At 33.3% G+C, this 22,417-nt stretch overlaps 1 protein-coding gene across 5 annotated transcripts; it reads right to left on the reverse strand.

Moving 5' to 3' along the window:
* Positions 1–32: 32 nt before the first annotated feature.
* LOC100244432 (uncharacterized) lies at positions 33–18,829 on the reverse strand. Of its 5 annotated transcripts, none has more exons than XM_010660098.3 (18): positions 18,696–18,829; positions 17,460–17,681; positions 17,078–17,144; positions 10,638–10,821; positions 9,582–9,634; positions 8,872–8,960; positions 8,344–8,580; positions 7,985–8,049; positions 6,305–6,365; positions 6,105–6,222; positions 5,948–6,029; positions 5,773–5,845; positions 5,634–5,695; positions 5,052–5,147; positions 4,663–4,817; positions 4,490–4,586; positions 673–750; positions 33–596 (listed from the first exon to the last, which is right to left on the reverse strand). In XM_010660098.3, exons 1-18 carry the CDS (start codon positions 18,700–18,702, stop codon positions 486–488), a joined length of 1,857 nt encoding a protein of 618 aa, XP_010658400.1. In that variant the 5' UTR covers positions 18,703–18,829; the 3' UTR covers positions 33–485. The 5 variants fall into 5 exon arrangements, with proteins under 5 accessions (XP_010658400.1, XP_002274127.2, XP_010658403.1 ...); XM_002274091.4 differs by having other exon boundaries at positions 17,460–17,684; positions 18,696–18,805; XM_019224399.2 differs by lacking the exon at positions 33–596 and adding an exon at positions 3,161–3,243 and having other exon boundaries at positions 672–750; positions 17,460–17,684; positions 18,696–18,805.
* Between the last annotated feature and the right edge of the window lie 3,588 nt (positions 18,830–22,417).

A 22,417-nucleotide genomic window follows, 5' to 3' on the forward strand; every position in this document is an offset into this window, starting at 1 on the left:
ACTAGCTGGCAGAGTCTTTGCTAAGTCCAAAATAAGAATCCAAAACAAGAAATTGGTGGTGCATTTATAAATCTGGGTACACGAAGGAAGCAGTCATTGCAACATATTGATCATCATACCAAAATTGCAGCATAATTCATGGGCAACTGTGGTAGGTAATGTTACCAAATTTGTAACTCTTGACGTATACAATCATCACATCGAGATAAGTCATATCCAAGTCCCACCACAAAACTAGAGTTTGTGAGAAGCTTAAACTTCTCAGAAACTCTTAATTACTCAAAGTTAAGAGTTGCAGATCAGTCTCACTAAGTATAAAAGTTAAGTGTTCCTCAAATTTGAGATAGAAATGCACAGGGTAATCTCCAGCTTATGCTTATGATACTCGGACAAACTTGTCTAAGGCAGATGTAACCAAAGCTGGAAACTCTTTAACAGCAGCAAGAATGGCAAGCACCAGTTTCACAGCATCATCATGGCCCTGATTATGATGATTGGACAAACTTGTCTAAGGCGGATGAATCCAGAGCAGGAAACTCTTTAACAACAGTGAGAACAGCAAGTCCAAGTTTCACAGCATCATCATGGCTTGGTGCCTATGGAGTTCTCATATTGTCAGTGCAAAATATCTGGTAATTATAACTTAACGTGACACTTGAAAGGGGATTATACCTCAATGTTAAGGGGAAGAACAGGGTCATGAAGGGAGAGTCTTAGAAGGAACCATCCCCCAAAGCCAGAAGCTCGAACCTGTTCACACAAGCAAAGTGGAAAAATGAGTTTGAACTTTTAAAACCTAAAAATAAGAAAAGAAAACAATTTTGAAAAAGCTACAAGATGGGTCAGAAAAACAGAAAATTATGGATGAGTTTGTCCAAGCATTTTCACAAGGTGTTCTATGAGACTATTTGAGGGAAGAGACATTCTTAAAACTGTGTTGATTGCAATTGAAATTATGGATGAGAAGTTGAATTCTGTGAGGGGAATGGTTTTCAGTGTGAATTTTAAGCAGGGCTATATCATATTTATTGAGATTTTGTAGTTTCCAAAGTAACATTGTAACAAGTTAATCTTCTAAGCAGTGAGTGTTTTTCAAGGTTTTAGGCTTGGAGGAAATGGATCTGAGGTTGTATAACCTCAGTTTTGTTGTAACTGTTCACAGTAGGAGTTAGGTGTTGAATTGAGATTGGGAGGGAATGTGTAGGAGTTCCCCACATGCAATTTTTTTATGACAGTATCTTTCTCTAAGACTAGTGTATATGATGTCTTTAACTTCAAGCTCATCCTCAAAACTTCCATCTAGTATCAGGCTTTAAAATCAATGTATGCAAGAGAACTTTCACTGGTGCTTATTGTTAACAGGATGATTTAGATTTTACCTTGGGTGGTAATCCTAGGGCACCTAATTTTTGGGACTTGATTGTTGGGAAATCTCTAGGAGATTTTATGGGGAGAAGAAAACCCTCTTTTCATTATACGTTGCAGAGGGGTACAGAACCAACTTCTCCAGTATATTACCTTTTCCTTTTCAAGATCCTTGTCTAGATTGCATCTAAGATCGAGAGAATTCAAGAAAATCACTTTTGGTTGGATATAGGAAGGAATAAAAAGAAGCATTTGATTAAGTAGAATCAAGTGTGTAAACCAGAAGTGAAGGCAGTGAAGTTGAAATGGAACTCTTATGAATAAGTGGTTGTGGTGGTTTCCTACGAAGTGAGACACATTATGACAATGATCAGAAACATTTATATGTTGCAATGTAACAAATGGGATACTGACTTTTTGGTTGGGCAGTCAGACTATTATCCTTTGAAATCCATCTTTCAGAGGTACCATGACTATGCTCGTTTTGTTTAATAGGGTATCAGAAATAATCTATTGAAAATCTGGTCATTGGAGGATTTATGGTGGGAGAACCAACCCCTCTGCTTCCTTTACTGCATTTGCGTCCCTTCACTTAGACTTTCCACATCTGTGATGTTCTTGCCCTTAAATACTCCCCCTCATTTGTCATAACATTACAGTTCAAGAAATAAAAACCTTTGTTCTTTTCTAATTGCTTTGCATCACATGTCTATCTCCCATCTCCATTATTGAATGAAGGATGACAAACCTTGGACACCTTAAGCCTTTTCTCACTGAAGTTCTACTTTCATGCTCTTTCAGATAAAGAGATTGACAATTGAATGATCTTTCCTGAGGCCAAATTTATTTAGAAGTTTAAAGCTCCTCAGTGAGATTTTTTAGTATTGATGCAACTTAAAGAAAAATTAATTATGACATGAGCAATTGATCATTTGGTAAATTATAGTTTCAAAACTGTTGAAAGTTTCAAAACTAACATTTAAGTATTTGATAAACTGAATTGCTAAATTGCAATGACATGAATGATGACTAAAGGGATGTCTTTAATTAAATAAATCATTGTACCATTAAAAACCAATTCTCAATATTTTCATTCTAAAAAATTAATTTCATTTTTCTATTTTTATTGAATTCAAGTAAACATATCCATGATTATAGTTTTTTTTTTTTTTTTAGGATGACTAATATCAAATATAAATTCCAACAAATATTACACACCAACAATTAAAGAGTTTTAACTAACATTCAGTATAATGTACACATTAAAGTAATATTATTTCTTAAATGATTCATTTATTGCGATTTTGGACAATTGAAAATAAATTTCAGATAGTAAAAAATTTTGATTCAAACAATTAACTCATTTGAAAAATAAAATTATTTTATTTCATATGATAAAATTTAAGCAAATATTTAACAAATATAAAATAAGTTCATATATTTAATATACACATACATGTTATAATATAATTGACTGTAATTGACTATATGTATAATATTAAATAATATTATTGCATTAAAGAAGATATCCTCATTCATGGAAAATCATTTTTGAAAAACTACTTTTTACCCACTTAAAATAACTATGAAAGTAGATGAGATTCTCCAAAAATCACTTTCCTTTTACTGGTCTAAGAAAAGTGATTTTGAAAGGTCTAGATTCAATCCCAATCACGGGCCTTTATCTGGCTAATGAGTAATAAGGTCAATGCTAACATTGTAAATTTGGAGATCATAAAAAGCTACCAGCCTCGAGTGTTGTATCATGTATTTAAAGCAAGAAGAGATCACTGACCATCATTTTTCTTCTTTTATCCTATTGCCTTGTGTTTGTGTTAGATGCTGTTTCTTTTTGTCTGGTATGTCATGGTCTTCTCCCTGAGATATTGCACATATGTTGGTTACTACATCACCATGAAACCTAAGGGAGAGAGTGTTGTGGTTTGGAACTTTACTAGGTATTCTTCTAGTGATTTACTAAAAGGAATGACAGGATTTCCAATAATAAGAAAATGTCTGTGGATTATTTTTGGGAAAATATGCTATTTAATCTCCTGTTACTAACTAATCCACTTGTATTCCAATCAATTTGACATGTTGAACTGGCAGGAGGTTTGCTGTTAGTACAGGAGGAATGGTATGGCCAGGGCTGAGTAGTTCTCTCCTTTTAGGGGGCCTTAAGCTCAATTTTGATTATTAATCTTTAGATGGGTCAGAGAGAACACGGATTGGTGGGATTTTCAGAGACCATGGGAGGGTGGTTAGAAATTTCTCTGGACAAACTTGTTTTGGTTTGATAATCAAGGAACAGGTTTGAACTTTATTGGAAAGGTTTAACAAAAAGCGTCATTATTAGGAGTTACTAATGCCTCGGTGGAGGGGGAATTATCTATTGCTCTCTGCCAGACAACTGACCATTCTAGAATTAGTGGTGCACTTTTGATTAGAATCAAGAATCAAGCTCAGCCAACCAGTTAAATAGACCCCCTGGCTAAGTAAGGAGCTACCTTGTCAGAGGAGTTTGTTGGGGATGACTCCAAACACACACACATATATATATATAGAGAGAGAGTCCTTTCTAAGACTTGAACTTGGAACCTCCCACACCTTTTGCCACCTGGGCCAGACCTCAAAGTCTATCTGATATTAGTTAGACAGGTTTTCCTTTCCTACTAATAAAATGCAAGCTTCCTATCAGGGAAAAAGAACAAAGAGGGATATAATAAAGGAAAGTCCTATCGTATGTATTCAATTCATGTATTGTATGCATCAAAATTCATTTACTTGGTAAAAGTTTTTCTACCCCAACTACATTCCTTTGTTTTGTTTTGTAACAACCACACTCTATTGCCATTATAGTTATAACCAAAAAAGAACTTCCTCATGCAAAGCTAAAGGCTAAAATCAAACCATGAACCATAATGGTTCCATTATGGATGGAATAGCATTGATGGCATGCAAAACATAAGAGATACAAAAATATAAATTTACTACCAATGCTGAAATGAACTTTCCAAGTTGGTTGAGGCTAGAAGTGCTAATTTCAAGAAGATACTACAGTTATGAATGGATGAACATTAAATGTTAATCAACTCAAAAATCACATGTGTGTAGAGAAACTTACTCCTTCATAGTTAACTGGGGCTTTCTGTAGCTTAGGATCTGAATCAGTCAAATTCTCCAAGAGTTTCAGCACTGCCTCTCCATATTCTCGGAAAGATCTGGAAGCTCTAAATTATGAGTGAAATAACAATGAAAATAATATATTAGTACAACAAAATACAGCAAATGGCATACCCTCCTTTAAGATCTTCATGGCTCTTATCAATCTTTAGCCTCAGTTCGACTGCAGCAGCTGGTTCCTGAAGACCCTCTACCAGATCAGTCAATACTTCGCTGCCACCACCTATTCCAGACGCTCTAGCTGAAGCAAGTTTGTTTAAGAGCTTGACCTGAAAACAACCAGAAGAAGCCAATATAGAATATACAATGTCTTGGCACTAACAGTAACATGTGACTAATATGAACCAGATGCTATGACTTCAATTTTACTGGTGACCAAGAGAATGAACATACAAAATGAACAAAAATTTTAGAATTTGAAATGATTTCTTTCTTGATCAATGGATTACCAATCTAGCATATCAAAACATACTTCAAAATGACAATTTCTCTAAAAGGCCTACCATGAGGTATGCACCATCATCAAGCCAGTGATTCTCCTTGAGAGCTCCATGGCCACTAGTCTCAATAGCCAGATGTGACTCCTCACCAACAGAATTCTGTCAGCAACATTACTGCTTCAGTTAAAATATTCTCAGCAGTGGAAACCCAAAATGCAGAATAGTAACCAAAGTGTGACAAGGAAGAAGATTGTTTATATTTCTAAATTGATACGAACAAAAAATAGCGAGGTACAAAAAATAGTGAGGTACAATAAACAAATGGCATGCAAGTTTGACTTTGAGATATAAAACCTTGTTTGAAGGATTTCACATTCAACACTGGATAAATAAAAAAAAAATGCCACTAACTGGGGACTGAAACTCCCAGTTATCCTCTGCTCTAATTGTTGGCCTAACACATGAGAAGTCTCAACCTTAAATGGAAGACCAACATCTAATGATGGCAAGTGATGTTTACAAGTAATAAAGTACTTATAATGGTCTGAGCACTCAGATTCAAGAGTTTCCTTAGTTACTTCCTCAGTACGGTAATTCATAAAACTCACATTCTTAAACCAAAAATCATGTAAAATTAAATCTTACCAAGCGAATAGCTTCATCAATGACATTTTTATAGCCCCTTTTGAACCGGTGGTGCTTTCCTCCTATAAGGAACCCTTGAGTTAAGAACAAATTCATCATTATATGATATGGACATTATGCCATTTCAGTTTCAACATACCAAGTTTCTTTTCAATGAATGTAGTCAGGCCATCTGAAGTTACACTATCCGTGACTATGGTTGTTCCTGGATGCTATGGAAAGAAAACAAGAAGAACAAATTAAATATACTATCCAGACAAAAGTTGGACTTATAAACAACAGCTCTGAACATAACTGAATAAGGAAGACCATACTTTCTCAAGAACAATGGCGGACATTAAAGCAATCAGACGATTCCTATTTAACTCACGACCAGTGGAATCCACAGCAGCAGATCTGAACAAAACACTTGCTTGTAACAATCAAACTGTATGCATGTTAAATGAACACGTGAATGGAAATAGCCATCACCTGTCAACATCTGTATCAAAGATAATTCCCAGATCAGCCTGGTTTGCTAGGACAGCCTGGGTGATGGCTTTCATTGCTTCCTTATCCTCCGGGTTAGGAATATGATTCGGAAACAAGCCTGATCCACACAAAGATCTTTCTTCAAATCCATTAATATGAAAAAAAAGGGGGGGTGGGGGTTGTTTAGATTTAAATATTACCATCTGGCTCCAAGAACTGACTTCCAGTGGTAATAGCCCCAAGAGGTTCAAGCACCTTTTCCTGATTTCATTAAGAAAAAAAAAACCATAATTATGGAATAAATAGTGAGTGCAACAAGTTTATCAAAAAAAATCAAGACGCTACTTTTCAGACTCCAATAAGCCATGTCTACCATCAAAGCGTGGACATCAGTATGTTATGTGATAGGTGATGGCATGTAATGCCCATGTCAAGGTGCCATGGATTCATATAGCATAGCCATGCAAACTGATGCCACACTATTGTAACACACAATCATCACTCAATCATGCCCGAGAAAGGGGTTTGGCTCCCTTGGCAATTGGCCATGATACCCACCAGGCAGATAATTTAGCAATGACATAGGCATACTTCCCAAGGTTTACATGTCATAAGCCAGCCCAGCAATGGCAAGAGCCTCCAACACACACACCATGATATTCTGTTGCTCCAAATGAAAGCCGCATTTGGCCTCCCATGGAAATGGAATTACATTTTTGTGAAAACATGGCATTTAGCATCCCATGGATATGGAACTGCTTCTTTATAAAAACATGGCATTTGGCATCCCATGGAAATGTTGCCACTCCATAAAAACATGGCATTATGAGTATTTCCCTTTTGCTTTTTCATAGCATCTGAAACAAACTATGCCCCACTGTTTGATTGAATTCATTGAGCCTTGCGTAGGATTGGAAATGCATTCATTGTGCTCTTTTTTTCCCTCCTATAGCTCCAGATGAATCTATCTGTTTATTTTTTTAACACTAGATTAAACAAAGAACAGTTTAGGATTTTACTGAATAAACTCATATCTATTTTATCATAGTGGTTTTTAATATTTTTTATGATTAAACCACGAGCTTGTTTTCCAAAATGCTAAGTATAATACAATTTGCTGGTCCAATTTTTCCATTAAAGTTCAGGAACACTCCTGGGATTTCAAGAAATAAAATCATCTATGTCTTAATAACTCCATTCAAAATGATGTAATGCACCTCCAATAATATTCGGAAGGGCATTTGATAGAAGCCAAAGAATCCATTAAAAATTTAAAATTAAAAAAGACAACTTCATAATATAATCCTTCAATCTAAATGGACATCCAATCCAAGGAGAATGTTGCCTAGACACAGTGTCATAAAGCCATAGAACTAGCGTGGAACTTGACACTAAAAATTTTAGTGAACACCCACCCCACAATTCCCCCTCCTCAAGACAACTCTTTCTCTATCTCTATCTACATAAATTGATGTATATTTATACGGGAGATACTCCTGGCTACTCCTCTATTTCTACATAATACACCCACACACACACTAATATTTACAAAGTCATACATACTATATATTTCCTGGAAATTTTACACATCCCCATAGCATGCTTAGCAAATAGCATGTTTAAGATAATTTATATTATTAATCTTTACGAAACAAAACAAACCTGTATGTGCAATCTCAAAGCATTTGGAATTAAAAATGATTATAATGATGAAAGCAGGAGCAACAACAAGATTTAGAGATTGTTTGAAAGTTTTAAAGACTAAAAAGCCCATAACTTCATATTAAAAAATGCTTTCAGAAAATTTCCTACAGTTATATCCTTACACCTGAGGAAAAAATGCTAAAAATGTTGAAGTAAAGAGTGTGAATGAAACCTACAGCAAAAAATCCTCCTGCTCCATTCCCTGCATCAACAACTATATGCAACCCCTCCAATGGCCTCTCTGAGAATAAATAATACCAAGTGAAATTAGCAAACTGGATCAGACCACTTAAGAACATACCCCATAAATAGTATAAAATAAGTACTGGTAAAAAAAGGGGGAAAGAATTTTGGAAGGCTGAAACAAAATATTAATTTCCAACCTTAGTACTGTATGCTGAACATAGCATGATGATACCCATTTACCAAGAAATGTAATTCATGTAATGGGAGAAGGAGAGGGTAATCTCCCAAGGCAGTTCTTTTCCACAATTTTCATTATTCCACATGAATGAAACATCTCAAGCAATATTACCTATATTTCCTGCAGCTCTACGAACTGCCTCTACAAGGTAAGACGTATAAAGAGCCATGTAATCAACTCTCTTTATCGATACAGAAGCCTTCCTTTCGGAATTTACCAGACCTTCAACTGCAAAATTACTGTATATACTTGCAGCCCGCTCCAAGATGTCTTTAATGTCAGCTTTTCCAAGCCCTCCAGCATTTGTGAAGAATTTGAATCCATTCCTGTTGTAAGGAAGATGACTAGCTGTTTGCAGGAGAATGTTAAGTAGAATTTTTCATTAGCTTAGAAACAACCTTTCAATTGATAATTGTTAACATGATCAAAAGGATTCTCAGGTTTAGTTTGTTATGAAACTAAGATATTATGTCCTGAGCATGAAAGAATATTCGAAGGCAACCACTTGAAATTTAGTTCATTTCAGGTAGATAAAGAGAGTAGACCACATTATGTGATAGGATCTTCAATTGCCGGATAATTTTAAATGCCAGATTCCCAGATATATACAGTTTGACAAAAAAGTGCATTTCATATTACCGGTTATCATAATGGATCCATCTGCAGGACACAAAAACTGTTCGCCTTCAGTAAGTGTGCTATTAAACATTGCTGGTGTTGAAGCTAATCTGAAAAAAGAAATGATATCAATCAAGGCAGTAAAAAATCAGACAAAAAAAACAACAAAATTTCCCTTGATGATGGTATCTATGGAAAACATAGTATATAATTCTAAGGAAATAGAGGGGACAATATCATTCCTGAAACACTTTCTGTCTTTCCCTTTTCTTCTAGGCATTTTTTTGAACCATTTTGAAACATTGCTATCAGATTGAAGCTATATACTGAACCATTTGTGGGACTAGATCATTGGATGAAACATCAGGTTGAGAAACCAAACTATGCATCATAATTATATTTAAGTTAAAAACCAATAACTACTAAACTAGAAAAAAAAAATGAGAATTTTTTGAAAGATTAGTGTTATGTTTTTATGGTCACCAATTTAATGTATTTATATGTATCAATGAATTATCATTGTTTATATGTATACATGTAACTCCAAATATCCAAAGTATGAAAAGAGGTAAAAATAAATAAATAAATAATTATATGGAAAAGTAACATGATTATATATGCAAAACATAATAATGTTACACAGGTCATACAAAAGCTCTCTGGGGACAGATCCTTAAGTAGAAAAAGGTATATCAGACAACCCACTTATAAAACGGAAAATCACCACTCACCCATATTGAACAACTTCCAGGCCAGCACTAGCAATTCCTAGAGAAACAGCTTCCTGAAAATTGAAATATCAAAATCGTAATAAGTGTAGGGAATTGTGAATACTAAAAGTTCATGAGATTTTCCGTAACAGAGGCATTAAAATAGTAAAGAAAGATTCTTCCACAAGACCAAATTCAGTCTGTTGCATCATACTTCTGTAAGATTGCATAAGTCACGTGCTACATACATTTTCAATTGCCACAACAAAGAAGAAGAAGAAGAAGAAATACTATGATTTTTATTGGGATTTAAGGCTTTGACGAGTTGTTAAGTCCAGAAGTTGTCAGCATCAAACTCCCTGTAACTCGAATAAGACAAGCAAGCTGCCCAGAATGCTATTTTAGCGTCTAAATTTCATTGATAATATGAATTTGAATAATGCTTAACCTGAATTTGTATAACTTTTTTTTATAAGATTGTTGAAAGAAAATGCATATATATATATGAACTAAAAGGGAAAACAAGAGACAGAACTTAAATGCTGGAGTTTACAAAGATTGCCCTCAGGAAAACTTTCAAAAGAAAAGAACAACAAAGACACTTGAAGAAGAGGTCCACTACAAGACGCATCCACTTAATCTAAGAAAGGCCAAATGAAACAAAAGTTTCAAATTTCCAACATTCAACTTGCAAATTAGGTTACACGTCCTCAAGAATCCCCTTGCTCTCTTTCTAGATGCACCACAGGACATGTCGAGGGGATATTCTCTACTCCAGACTGGCGGAAGATGCCTGGTCATAAACTTGGGTTATTCTCCTCTGTCATGAGAGCAATGGCAGAATAGCCTTAGTAATCAGCACTAATATTGCTGGCAATCACATGACACTGCAACGAAAATAGTGCTACTAATTATGTGATTTCGTTACATGACACTTATGTTGCAGTTCATGATAAATACATGGTGTATAACCTTTAGTCCATGTGTCTCTGCAAAATTAGGTATCAACTAGGAAGGATAAATATTTCATTTAGCCACTAGAATCATCTCAACACATACTAATATTGGGAAACATACCTGCAACTTTTGGGCAGATATTCGGGAATCATGGCCAATGGAAACTCTCAGTCGTCTAGATCCATCAGCTTTCTTCTTTTCTAACAACCAGGCACCAAAGGCAGCTGCTATTGCTTCTGTAACTGGTTCAGTAAGAGTAACAGGTTCTCCCTCAACACCAGCAACAGCTACACCTCGAATATCACTGCATGGATGGAAATCATTCCAGATAAATGAATAATCTTGATATGCTCATTAAATGAAAAAAAAAAAAGCAATAGCAAAAATTATGTTGAAGTGTATTATTGTGAAATTAATAATAATAATTAAAAAAAAAAAAAAAGACTCAAAAGGCAGAGCTTTAGTTTCCATAAACTCTCCCAGAGATAATCCCATTTGGAGACATTTTACAAAGCATTTTTTCAAACTCCAGGTCTAAAATGCCCATAAGATAAAAATGAAAAAAAAAAAAGAAGAAATTTTATAACCCACTATGGCTTCTCTCTTTTACCATGATCAGAAGTTCTTTCAAAGCCCTAGCCACCCATTCCACCCTCATATCTTCTGTATTTTCTCAAATTTTATTGACTCTTCTCCAATACATTTTCTCAAAAATTTTGCTGATTAAAGGCAATCTTCTACATTTCTGAAATTTTCTTCACTTTTCTCCTCCACAACTTTTCAAAACTTCATTATACATATATTAATCAGAAAAATTTTGCAGATTGAGGATTTCCATGTCTATTTTTGTTCTTGATGTAGCAAATTGTTCTCCACTGCTTTGAGTTGATTCTTTTCCTAGGATTGTACACTTGCAAATGTTGGAGAATTTAAGGTTTTACCCCTAGTTCCTTATGCCTATTTATTGCACAAGGGGTGTCTTATGAACCATCTTTTCCCTTATCAACATTTAGAGTTTGACCTGATTTATTTTTTCTATGCAGTGAAAACCATATGATAAGAATGCCCATATCTTCATCTTCATTTTTATATTATTTGGCTTTCATTTTCTAATTTTTTATTTATTATATTATTGCTTTTTTGTATTAGGGATAAGTTTTCCTTCATGAGCTTTGGCCTCACAAGTCAATTTTGTAGTCAAATTGCTCAGTCACTTCCATAAGGTAAAAGTGAGGACTATAGAACTATAAGATTAAAGCATGTATGCAACTGACAGTATAATGTGGGGTGCAATTTTATATTTGAAAACTTCTTTTATAAGAAGAAATTTTGAATTTTCATGCAAACAAATATGGATGTACTGATGTCCTACCTTATAGAGAGGAAGGTACTACAATAAAAGGATGTACTAACCAGTATTTTGCTTCCAATGTTGGTTTTTTTATTTCAACGGCTAACTAACACTCTCAATATGGATTTTATGATGAGTATATGGGTTGGGTATACATGTACGTACCACTCTTGGTAAGCCAATGTACCACTCTTAGTAAGTCGATGTACTACTCCGTATAGAAGGGATGTACTAGCTCATATAAAAGGATGTACTAACCCATACAAGAGAATGTATCAGCTCATAGCATGTGCTAACCACTGATTTTATTATCAATTTAATTACATAAATAATTCAATAATTTCATTAAAAAAAATTAGTATTAAATTTAGGAAATTATCATGTAAAAAAGGATAATAGCATGAAAAAAATGCAAGTAACAAAAAGAAATTTCAATTTAAAAAAAAAAACACTTGATTTCAAAATTGATGCGTTTTGCAATTTCTTTTCAAAAAAAAATATAATTTGAATGCTTAAATGAGAATTTTTATTTTAGCTTAACTATAAATGAAAAATTAAAAGCATTTTTTTTTTTTTGATAAGTAAATAAGATTTCATATATAAAAAAGACGCTAAAAAAGCAACTCAAAGAATACAATACCTATACACCCGCCTTCAACAAGGCCAAAAGACAAAGAAAACCCAACACCACAAACCTATTTATAACCCAACCAATCAATAAAATTAGCTATAGTTAGAAGGCAATCATCTATGAACAACTTAGTCTCAGCCCAAAAAGTAAGAATAAAAGAGTGTTTCAGTCTCTGAATTGACAACGAATCATCCTTGAAAGCCAATCTATTCCTCGCCTTCCAAACCGTCCAGAAAATGTGAAGAGGAGCAGCTCTCCACGCCTTCTTGTGTTTTTTGCCCAGGAAAAAACCATTCCAACTTAGAAGGGTCTCTCTAACTGAAGAAAGTAAGACCCAAGACACCCCAAATAAAGTAAAAAATAGATCCCATAACACCCTTGTTCTTGAATAATGAAGGAGAAGATGGTTTATGTTCTCCTCTTTCTCAAGACACATAAAACATTTATTTGCCAAAGCCCATCCTCTTTTCTGGACCATATCCAAGGTTAAGGCTTTGCCCCACGTAGCCTCCCATGCAAAGAAACTAATCTTGGGCTGCACATTCACATTCCAAATATAGCTTGAAGGAAACAAAGATGAACAACCCGCTTCAAGGGCTACATAAAGAGACTTGACCGAGAATTTACCACTCTTAGTTTCAGTCCAGGACACCATATCCTCCACATCCTCAATAACTCTCTTACCCTATAGCCTCTCCAAAAATCTTTCTGCCTCCTCTACCTCCCAATCATTGAACGCTCTTAAAAAACAGGGGTTCCAACCCCCTCAACCCCCCTCGGCCAAGGGGTCCCAAATATCTGCCACTCACACTTCCTTCTCAACAGTCAAAGCAAAAAGAGAAGGAAAGAACATACACAGAGGAGAATCCCTACACCATCTATCCCTCAAAAAACTAACCCTTCTCCCATTACCAACTATGAAAACCAACCTATCGCTCACCAACTTCTAATCCATCCTTATTCCTTTCCACAACCCCATACCATGAGCCTCTCTCACTTCCCGAGAGCACCAACCCCCTTTATCTTTTCCATACTTCCCTCTAATCACTTGATTCCACAAAGCCTCTCTCTCATTTGCTAAACGCCAATTCTATTTAGCAAGAAGTGCCTAGTTGAGAAGGGAAAGGCATTTGACCCCCAAACCTCCTTTCGACTTACTTAAACACACCAACTCCCATCTTACTAAATGAGGCTTTCGCTCCAAATTGCCCCCACCCCAAAGGAAGTCCCTTTGGATTTTCTCTAATCTCCGTCTATCTGAGCTTGGTAAGCACAACAATGACATTAGATAGATGGGTAAATTCGATAACGTGCTTCGAATTAAAAGCACATAAACAACAACCAAACAAAATCTTAATTTTAATTAAGTCAGATGCAATGCTTTTTATTTTTAAGGGTGAAGATTCTTTTTTTTTTTTTTTCTTTTTTGTTTTTCATTTTGATGGGGATTGACTTAAGACTTTAGAGGGTTAAGAAGCAAGGGTCACATGTCCCTCCAATGTGGCCCACAGCAGTTTGATGCATACCTATGTTACAATTTATTTGATTTATTCTCAATCAGTTATATATAAAGGGCATCTTTGTCATGTGATCACTACTTAAAAAGAGCATATTTTAGATAATAATTTTCATGAGTTTCACATCTTTTGACTAGTAATTATGCCTAAAATGCTCTTACTAGAAAGGCTCTTCTTTTGGTAAACATGTGTTGCCATTACGATAAAATTTGAGAAACTAAAGCATTGTTATGAAAATGATCCTGATTTTAGGATTGTTTATGCCTCTCTTTTAAATGGTTCAGAGTTACCACATGTTGAGTTTCAGATTTTAAACAGGTATTTGTTCTATAACAATCATGTACACTTGCCTAAAACTTCTTTATGTGATCATTAGATATGGGAACTCCATGGAGGAGGTATGAGGGGACATTTTGGACGAGATGAGACTATTATTTTGGTGGAGGATCGATTCTTTTGGCCTAGCTTAAAGAAGGATGTTTGGGAGGTTATCAAACAATGTAGAGCAGGCCAACGGGAAAAGGTTCTAAGCAAAATATGGGTTTGTATCACCCTTACCTATTCCAACTAGACCTTGAAAAGACTTAAGCATGAATTCTGTACTTGCATTATCAAGGATACAACGCAGGTTTGATTTTATACTCGCAGTTGACCGGTTTTCCAAGATGATGCATTTTATACCATGTAAGAAGGCTTCGGATGCTTCTTATGTGGTTAAAAAGTTACTTTTGGAAGACCTTATGGACCATATTAGGGACTCAATTGAAATTTTCAAGCTCATGTCATCCTCAATTTGATTGCCAAACGGAAGTTGTCAATAGCAACCTTGGTAATTTCTTAAGATGTCCTATGAACAACCAACAGAAAAGTTGCTACAGCATCTTACCACAAGTTGAATTTGATTTTAATAGTGCTACTAATTGCACTACTAGATATTCTCCTTTTGAGGTTGCATATGGGTTAAAGCCTTAACAACCTATTGATCTTGTACAATTGCCTAATTCATTTCGCATTAGGAAGATGATTCGTTTGCCCTACATATCCGCAATGTACATGAAGAGATGCGAGAAAAGATTATAAGACTAGCGACAAAAATTAGAAAGGGGAGGCAGATATGCATTGGAAGTTTGTTCAGTTTAAAGAAGGTGATCTAGTAATGATTCATTTACATACAGAAAGGTTTCAGCCTGGAACACATTAAAAGCTTCACTCAAAAGAAAGTTAGCCCATTCTGAGTGATAAAGTGCTTAGCCGAAAATGATTATCTGCTAAAACTTCCCTTAGAATTGTGTTTCTGTCTAATATTTAATGTGGAAGATTTGTTTGGCCATCATGGTCATCAAGATAATGTGAGTGAGGACATTGATATTCAACTACCACTGCACTATAAACCTGGTAGTAAGATTTTGTCCTTGAAGATCAAATTGTATCAACTCATCAAGGAGGCAAAATACCAAAAAATTTTGGTGAAATTGAGAAACAAACCACATTCAGATAATACTTGGATTATGGCCACTGATTTTCAAAAGCTCAATCTCAACCTTGGAGCCGAGTTCTTTCAAATGAAGGAAAGGCCAAAAAAATAAAAAATAAATCTAAACTTTCTATTTCCTAAAATAATTTTATAAAGTAAGTATTGATCCTATTTTGAGTCCTTAGAATCTTGTAGTCTTCTTTATTGGAAATGTATTATGAGAAGTTTCTACAAAGTAAATTTCTAATTCTAAAAAGAAAGTTTCTGATTTCTTTCAATTTTTTTTATAAGATTTAATAGTTTTAAGAAAGGAATAAGAGTCCTAAATAGTTACTGCATAGGTTAGGTTTACTTTTTCATAATTTTATTCAAATTCTAATGTTTTCTAAAGCATATAAATAACACTAATTTCATTCTTAATAGTGTTAAGTTTCTTTTTTTTTTGTAGACCTTGCAATTCTTAATAGTGAAATTTCATTGATTTTCGTCCAAGTGAGATTCTTAGAAGGGCTTAGTGAGACTCTAAATTTCTATCTCTTCTTTTTTTATCTTTCTTACCTCATAGTTTATTTTACTTTCCTCCATTGCCATAATTTTTTATTCCTCATCTCTCCTTAAACCCTGAAAGATTGAAACTCTAGCTTGTCTATCTGATTGTAAACAACCATTCTAGCATTATCCTATATCAAATACTTGACAATTAATGAAATTTCTTCCAAATATTCAGCTTTAAATCTCCTCCTTCCATTAAACTGGTTGTATTCCCCTTACAATCACTCTTTTTCTCCACTGGTCTACATGTCGAATTCATAAACCACTATTACAAATCACTTTCACAAATCCATCGTCCATGTGTTGTCTCACAATTACATTTTTTTTTAACAGAAACAAAAGATGTTTTACCTCATAATTACATTCATAGTGTACACTTTCTCCACTTCAGCTATTCCTTGCAGTCGAATTTGAAATATTGCTTTCCCCAGCATAAGGGAGAAAGATCATCTCCAAAAATTTAAAGAAAACACATCAAAAGCATCTTTCTATTTTGAATCGCTTTTGTGGCCTTAAGGTCTCCAAAACCATCACTTCTGACAGCATCCATATTTTCAGATAAAACAGGCCAAAAACTGATCACAATTCATTAGGGTCTGAAAACCATCAAACCTGATCCAAAACCATACATAGCGCAGTCAATGTCCTCATCATTTGATTAACTGTCCTATACATTCAAACCTGTGGGATTTTACATGTTCAGACCACCTTATAACCATAATTTTTAATTCCTATAGCAAACTGACATTCTGAAGCACTATACAGCACTAGTACAATAACAAAGTAGTCAACCAGAAAATCACGAACCATAACTATCAATTTTCCTGTAAATTTCAAAATTGTCTTGATTTCACTAAAACCATTGCAACAACAAAATGCAAAACAATGAACCAGCATATTTAATATAAATCACCCTACAATTGATGAAAACAATAAATGAGATGCTTCAAGTGTACAAAAAAATAAAGAGAAGAACAAGAAAACAAAGATCATTTAAATTTAACAAATGATATGGCAAAACAAAAAATTCTTTACCTGCCATTTTGAAGCTTCAGAAAATCAACTTTTTCAAGAGATGGTAATGAAGTAGAAGATGGAGCAGCTGCAATCAAAATCAAAAAATGAAAATAAGTAAACTCAGAAAGATTAAATAAGTCTCAGCTTCTAATCATCCATATCAGCAAAATTAAAATTAGCCTGTGTTTTTATGCAACCAAGGCTGTCACAAAAAAAAAAAAAAAAGAACAAAAAGCCATGTCAATAAAGAAAAAATGAACAAAGTTCAATTCACATTAAGAATGAAAGAAAGGGGGGGGGGGGGGGGGGGGGGGAGAGGGGAGGAAAGATATTTTAAGCAGGCTCGAAATGTTATGGCCGCACTTGATATCAACCTGAATAGTGAGAGTCTAGAACGGACCATTGCAGTAAACATTTCCTTGGTTAACAAAACCACTCTGGTATTTTGATAAGTTGCGCAGATGCATGGAAGAGATGCCAGTCCATGCCAACTTCCTTCCTTGGAAGGGAAGCAAGCTGCGCAAATTAGGGGCACATCTGTCCCTTTGATATTGGGCGCCGAACTGCCTATTCTGATGGCAGCATTGTGCTACAAAAATGTTTTGGACAATCTTCCCTGACACTGCTGCATAAAAATTTGGAATTTTATCAGCTTTCAGGTTTATAAGAGCTTAATCAAAAGTTCAGAATTGTTAATGTGATTACAATAGCAAAATTTTCCTTAAGATATTCCCATTTTTATTTTTTGATCAGGTTCTACCCAAAGATGAAGAGGCTATCATTAGTATTGCATGAATTGTACATTGACAATCCAATACAATATATATTTACTATATTCAATCTGTTTCACCACAGACGATATCATTAAGTCTTGCACTCAATTGAGGGTTTTATCAAGCCTAGTTCAAGACTTCAATTGATCTCATTTTCATTCTTTATGTTATGTATGAAGACTTTTCCAACAATAACAACACAAAGCATTTGTCAATCAGCACCAGCATTTCCCAGTCCACAACTACCTAATTACTCCTAACTCCCAATGACCCCACGAACCCAAACAATGAAGCATGCTCTTCAAATGTAATTGACAAAGTTCCTATGGACTCAAAACTAGTGACAATCTATGGGATGAGGAATATATAATAACGATGGGTAAACTTGGAGGGGGTGCTCCTATGCGTGACCCTTTTCAACGATGTCAATGACTGCTCCATAACTTGTCACCCCCTTTCTCATTACAGCGTCCTCCATGAAAGAAGGCATGAGGTATTGAATTCGTTTGATATCATCCATGAAATGCAATTCAATCTTGCTTTCACTGTTGAAGTTTTTCCTCGATTCAACTGCAGGTTTGGAATTCAAAAATCCTGCTTCTACTTTGTAATTGTGGTTGGGGATTCAGGATTTCCCAATTGTTTAGACAAATAAATCAACCAAACTGCAGATTCTGAGTAGGAACCTAAAATTCCATGCAACCAAACACACCAAGAGCACACACGACCGAAATACCATAAAACAGAATTAACTAGCAAGAATATCAACCTTGATGAATGAAGAATATTACGACATGACAAATTAGAATCAAAATAATTATGGGAGAATTGATAAGAAAATCAAGAAAGGAAGTCTGATTCACCTGCCATTTGATGACCGATAATTACAAGGATCGAGGGAGTGTAGAGAGAGAAGATGGACGGAGATAGAGAGCAGGTGCGAGTGCGACAACGTGAAGAGAGAGTGGAAGGGGTAGGTGGTTAAATACCACAAAAGAGGGTGCACGGTGAAGTTGCCGCACCGGATTGATGCTATAGCTCAGCTATCTGCTGCATACGTGGCCTGCGGATAGGATGCCACTGTCATGGGTCCCACTTTTAATCTGTTGTAAGTCGTAACGTAATCAAATGTCTTTTATTTCTTATGCTACTAAATATCTTACTAAGATAAATTGTGTAGACACTGTCTGAAACTAAAAATTATTTTCCTTTACTTTATTTTTTATTATCATAAATTACTAATAAAAGAAAAAAGATATATAAAATCAAATATAATTAAAATTATTTAAAATTTTATATATTTTAAAATTATTTAATTTTTATATAAAACAAAAAAAAATTAAATATATTTAAAGTAACATATAAAATAATTTATTGATTTCAAATATGTTTTTTATTTTTCTTTATTTTTTCTTTTCTTTCACTTTTTTTCTATTTTCTTTACCTCGTATTTTTTCTTTATATTTTTCTGAGAACCAAACATACCCTCAAGGATTCAATTCTTATGGATTTATGAAAGTTGTTATCTGATATTTTTTTCTAAAATTTGATGTTTCATCGTTAATACAAGTCTCACATGTTTATGATAAAAAAAAAAATTGTCTTTGTGTATTGCGTATTATAATCAATGATAAAATGTCGATATTTATGAAAGTACTAATGGTTGAATTTTACTGATATATCGAGAAGCTATGACAAAAATTTGACTAAGAAAAAAAAATCAATGAATGAAAATTGATCAAAATTAGTAAAAATATATAAAAAAAAAAATTGTAATAATATATCTATTAAAATTATTTTTATTAAAAACAATATATATAGGCAATGATGAAAATACCAATAATCACGGATATATCGGTATCTTGATTTTACGGATATATCGGCGGATATTTTGGAAAAAAATATCGATAAGTTTAAAATTGTTAAAAACTCATGAAAATGTAATGAAAACCTCATAATAATATAATTAGAAGTATAATAGACATTTTAAAGTTATTTTATTGAAAATTTTGATATATGTATAACATGATTTATTATATTTGATAATAATATCGTATGTATCGATAAAAATATGAATTTTATAAGTGTACATTTATTATTAAATTACACCTAATATTATGATATTTGATTATAATATGTCTAATTTTAAAATATATATTAGTATTAAAATATGATCCATTTAATTCAATTGTATTAAACAATATAAAATAAATAATGATATATATATATATATATATATATATATATATATATATATATATATATATATATATATATATATAATTTTTTAATATTTAATTAATTATTAATGATATTAAAAACATTATGAAGAAAATTATATAATTTTTATATTTTTGGTAATTAATTAAAAGACTTTACATTTAATTATAAAATAATTATAATTAATTTGCTCTTTAAAATATTCTTATATTTTCTTTATATAATGAGTTTAAGTATATATATATTTGTTGCATATTATGTATTAAAGGGCAAGTTAGCCCAAGTGGTAAGCGGGTGAACCCCAAACCAAAAGGTTTGGGATTCAAATCCTCTCGGCTCCAAGCACATGGAGAGAGGCACTGTAGCGCGTCTCGCGATAATAATATGCGTTTTATATTGATATATCTAATTTAAATGTGTTTAATAAAATAATAATGATATATTTATAATTTTTTATTTTAAAATATTTCAAATTTCAATCATAAGTTTATATTTCTTTTTTATTTAGTTAATATATAAAAAAACAAAAAAACAAAGATTGTCATGATAATTTTTATATTTTTAATGGTTAAATGGAATTTGAAAATAAAATAATTAAATTAATTAATTTATTAAAATTTTAATTTTATATAAACACAATATTATTATATAAAAACTCCTTGCCCAAATTTAAATCAAGGGTTCATTCTCCATTTCATCAATAATTAAAATAGAATGACTAGTAGGATTTTTTAACCCTTGCTTTTTCCATGTCTCTTTTTTAAGCCCTATAGGAGCTTGGAAGGATGAAGCCATAGACAAGGTTACAAGGTCAGTTAATGCCATGCAATCTTAAAAGACAAGGTCACTCACCCACTAGCTATATTTCAAAACAACTTTTGGCTTAACCTAAGTTAAGATTAAGATTCCAACTATCTAACCATGCTTATAATGGCTAACCATGGTTGTAACCTTTTGACCATAGTTATAACAACTCAACCTGAGGTCATCGACAACCTATGTAAAGATGAATTGGGTTTCAAGTGACATCAAACAATCATCTATATATATAATTAAAATTAGTTAGAAATTTATATATTTTAAAATTATTTTATTTTTATATCGATAAGTTAAAATAAGTGAAATAAGTTTGAATTAACAAATAAAAATAATTTATCGACTTTTAATCTATTTTTTTATTTTCTTTCTTTTTTTTTCTTGTATTTTTTCTTTATATTTTTTTGTCAGATTTCCCGATGACTAAACATAGCCTAAAATATTCCTTGGCATAACTATATCAAAAATAGATATACATGAATCTTTTGCCTGGTATTTAGTGAGTTTGATGTTATCTTCATCAAATAAAGTTAAATGGATATGCTTGTTTATGCATCATGTGTTAAGAGGAGAGGAATTCCCCTTCAATGCCTCTACAATTCCCCATCTACTTATTTTTAAGGTGTTAAGAAGTTGGAAATTTTTTATATACATATGTTATGCTCACTTGAACCAAGGTGCTGCACAAACCAATATGTTATTATGGCCTGATGCTGCAAAGGCTTGCATCAGAGTAGTCAGCGTCATAAAGGCTTCCATCAGAGTACTTGGTGTCATAGAGGCTTGCATTAGAAACCTTGGCTGCATTGAGTGATAATAATTTAGACCAATATGTCAATCAAATTAAGGTGTCACCCATAGAAGGTTACATGAAAGGGCTTGGTATGGTGATCTCCACATCCGATCAAGTAGAAAGTCCTTGACATGTTATATGTAGAGGTTTTTTTTAATTTTGTAAACTTGTTTTAAAATTGTAGATGTCCATTTCACTTCAAAAAGGACATTGCAAATTATTATAAATGATATTAGAATCAATCATCGACCTCGGTGTGAGGATTTGTTTGATCCCATAAAGGGTATTTGTTTGTTTGATCCTACAATATCATAAGATACAACGATAATATTTTGTTTATTTGAGGGAGTGTTTGTAATATCTCGTATCAAATAAGGGAGAAAGTTCATAACACTATATATATAGAGAGAGAGAGAGGTTTTTCTTAACCTTATAAACATGTTTTAAAACCGTAAAGACTTTTTAGGATTTAAAGCAGATAATATCTTTACGATTAAGTTTCTGATTTGTCTTCATATTATATTTAGAGCTAACTTTTTAAATTTTTGTCATGAACATTCCCATTGTTGGAATAAAAAATTTCTAAGGCTTCTCCAATTACTTTGGATTCCAATCATAGTAGTGGATTGCCATTCAAACATGTAAAAAGAAAAAAATGATACTACATCAATGCATTCATAATGTGATTATAGACAATCTTTGAATCCGCTGTCATAGACAATCTTATTATTGGAACCAAAAATTTTAGAACTCCTA

The sequence above is a fragment of the Vitis vinifera genome, chromosome 13 (genome assembly GCF_030704535.1).
Source record: "Vitis vinifera cultivar Pinot Noir 40024 chromosome 13, ASM3070453v1".
Classification (NCBI taxonomy): domain Eukaryota; kingdom Viridiplantae; phylum Streptophyta; class Magnoliopsida; order Vitales; family Vitaceae; genus Vitis; species Vitis vinifera.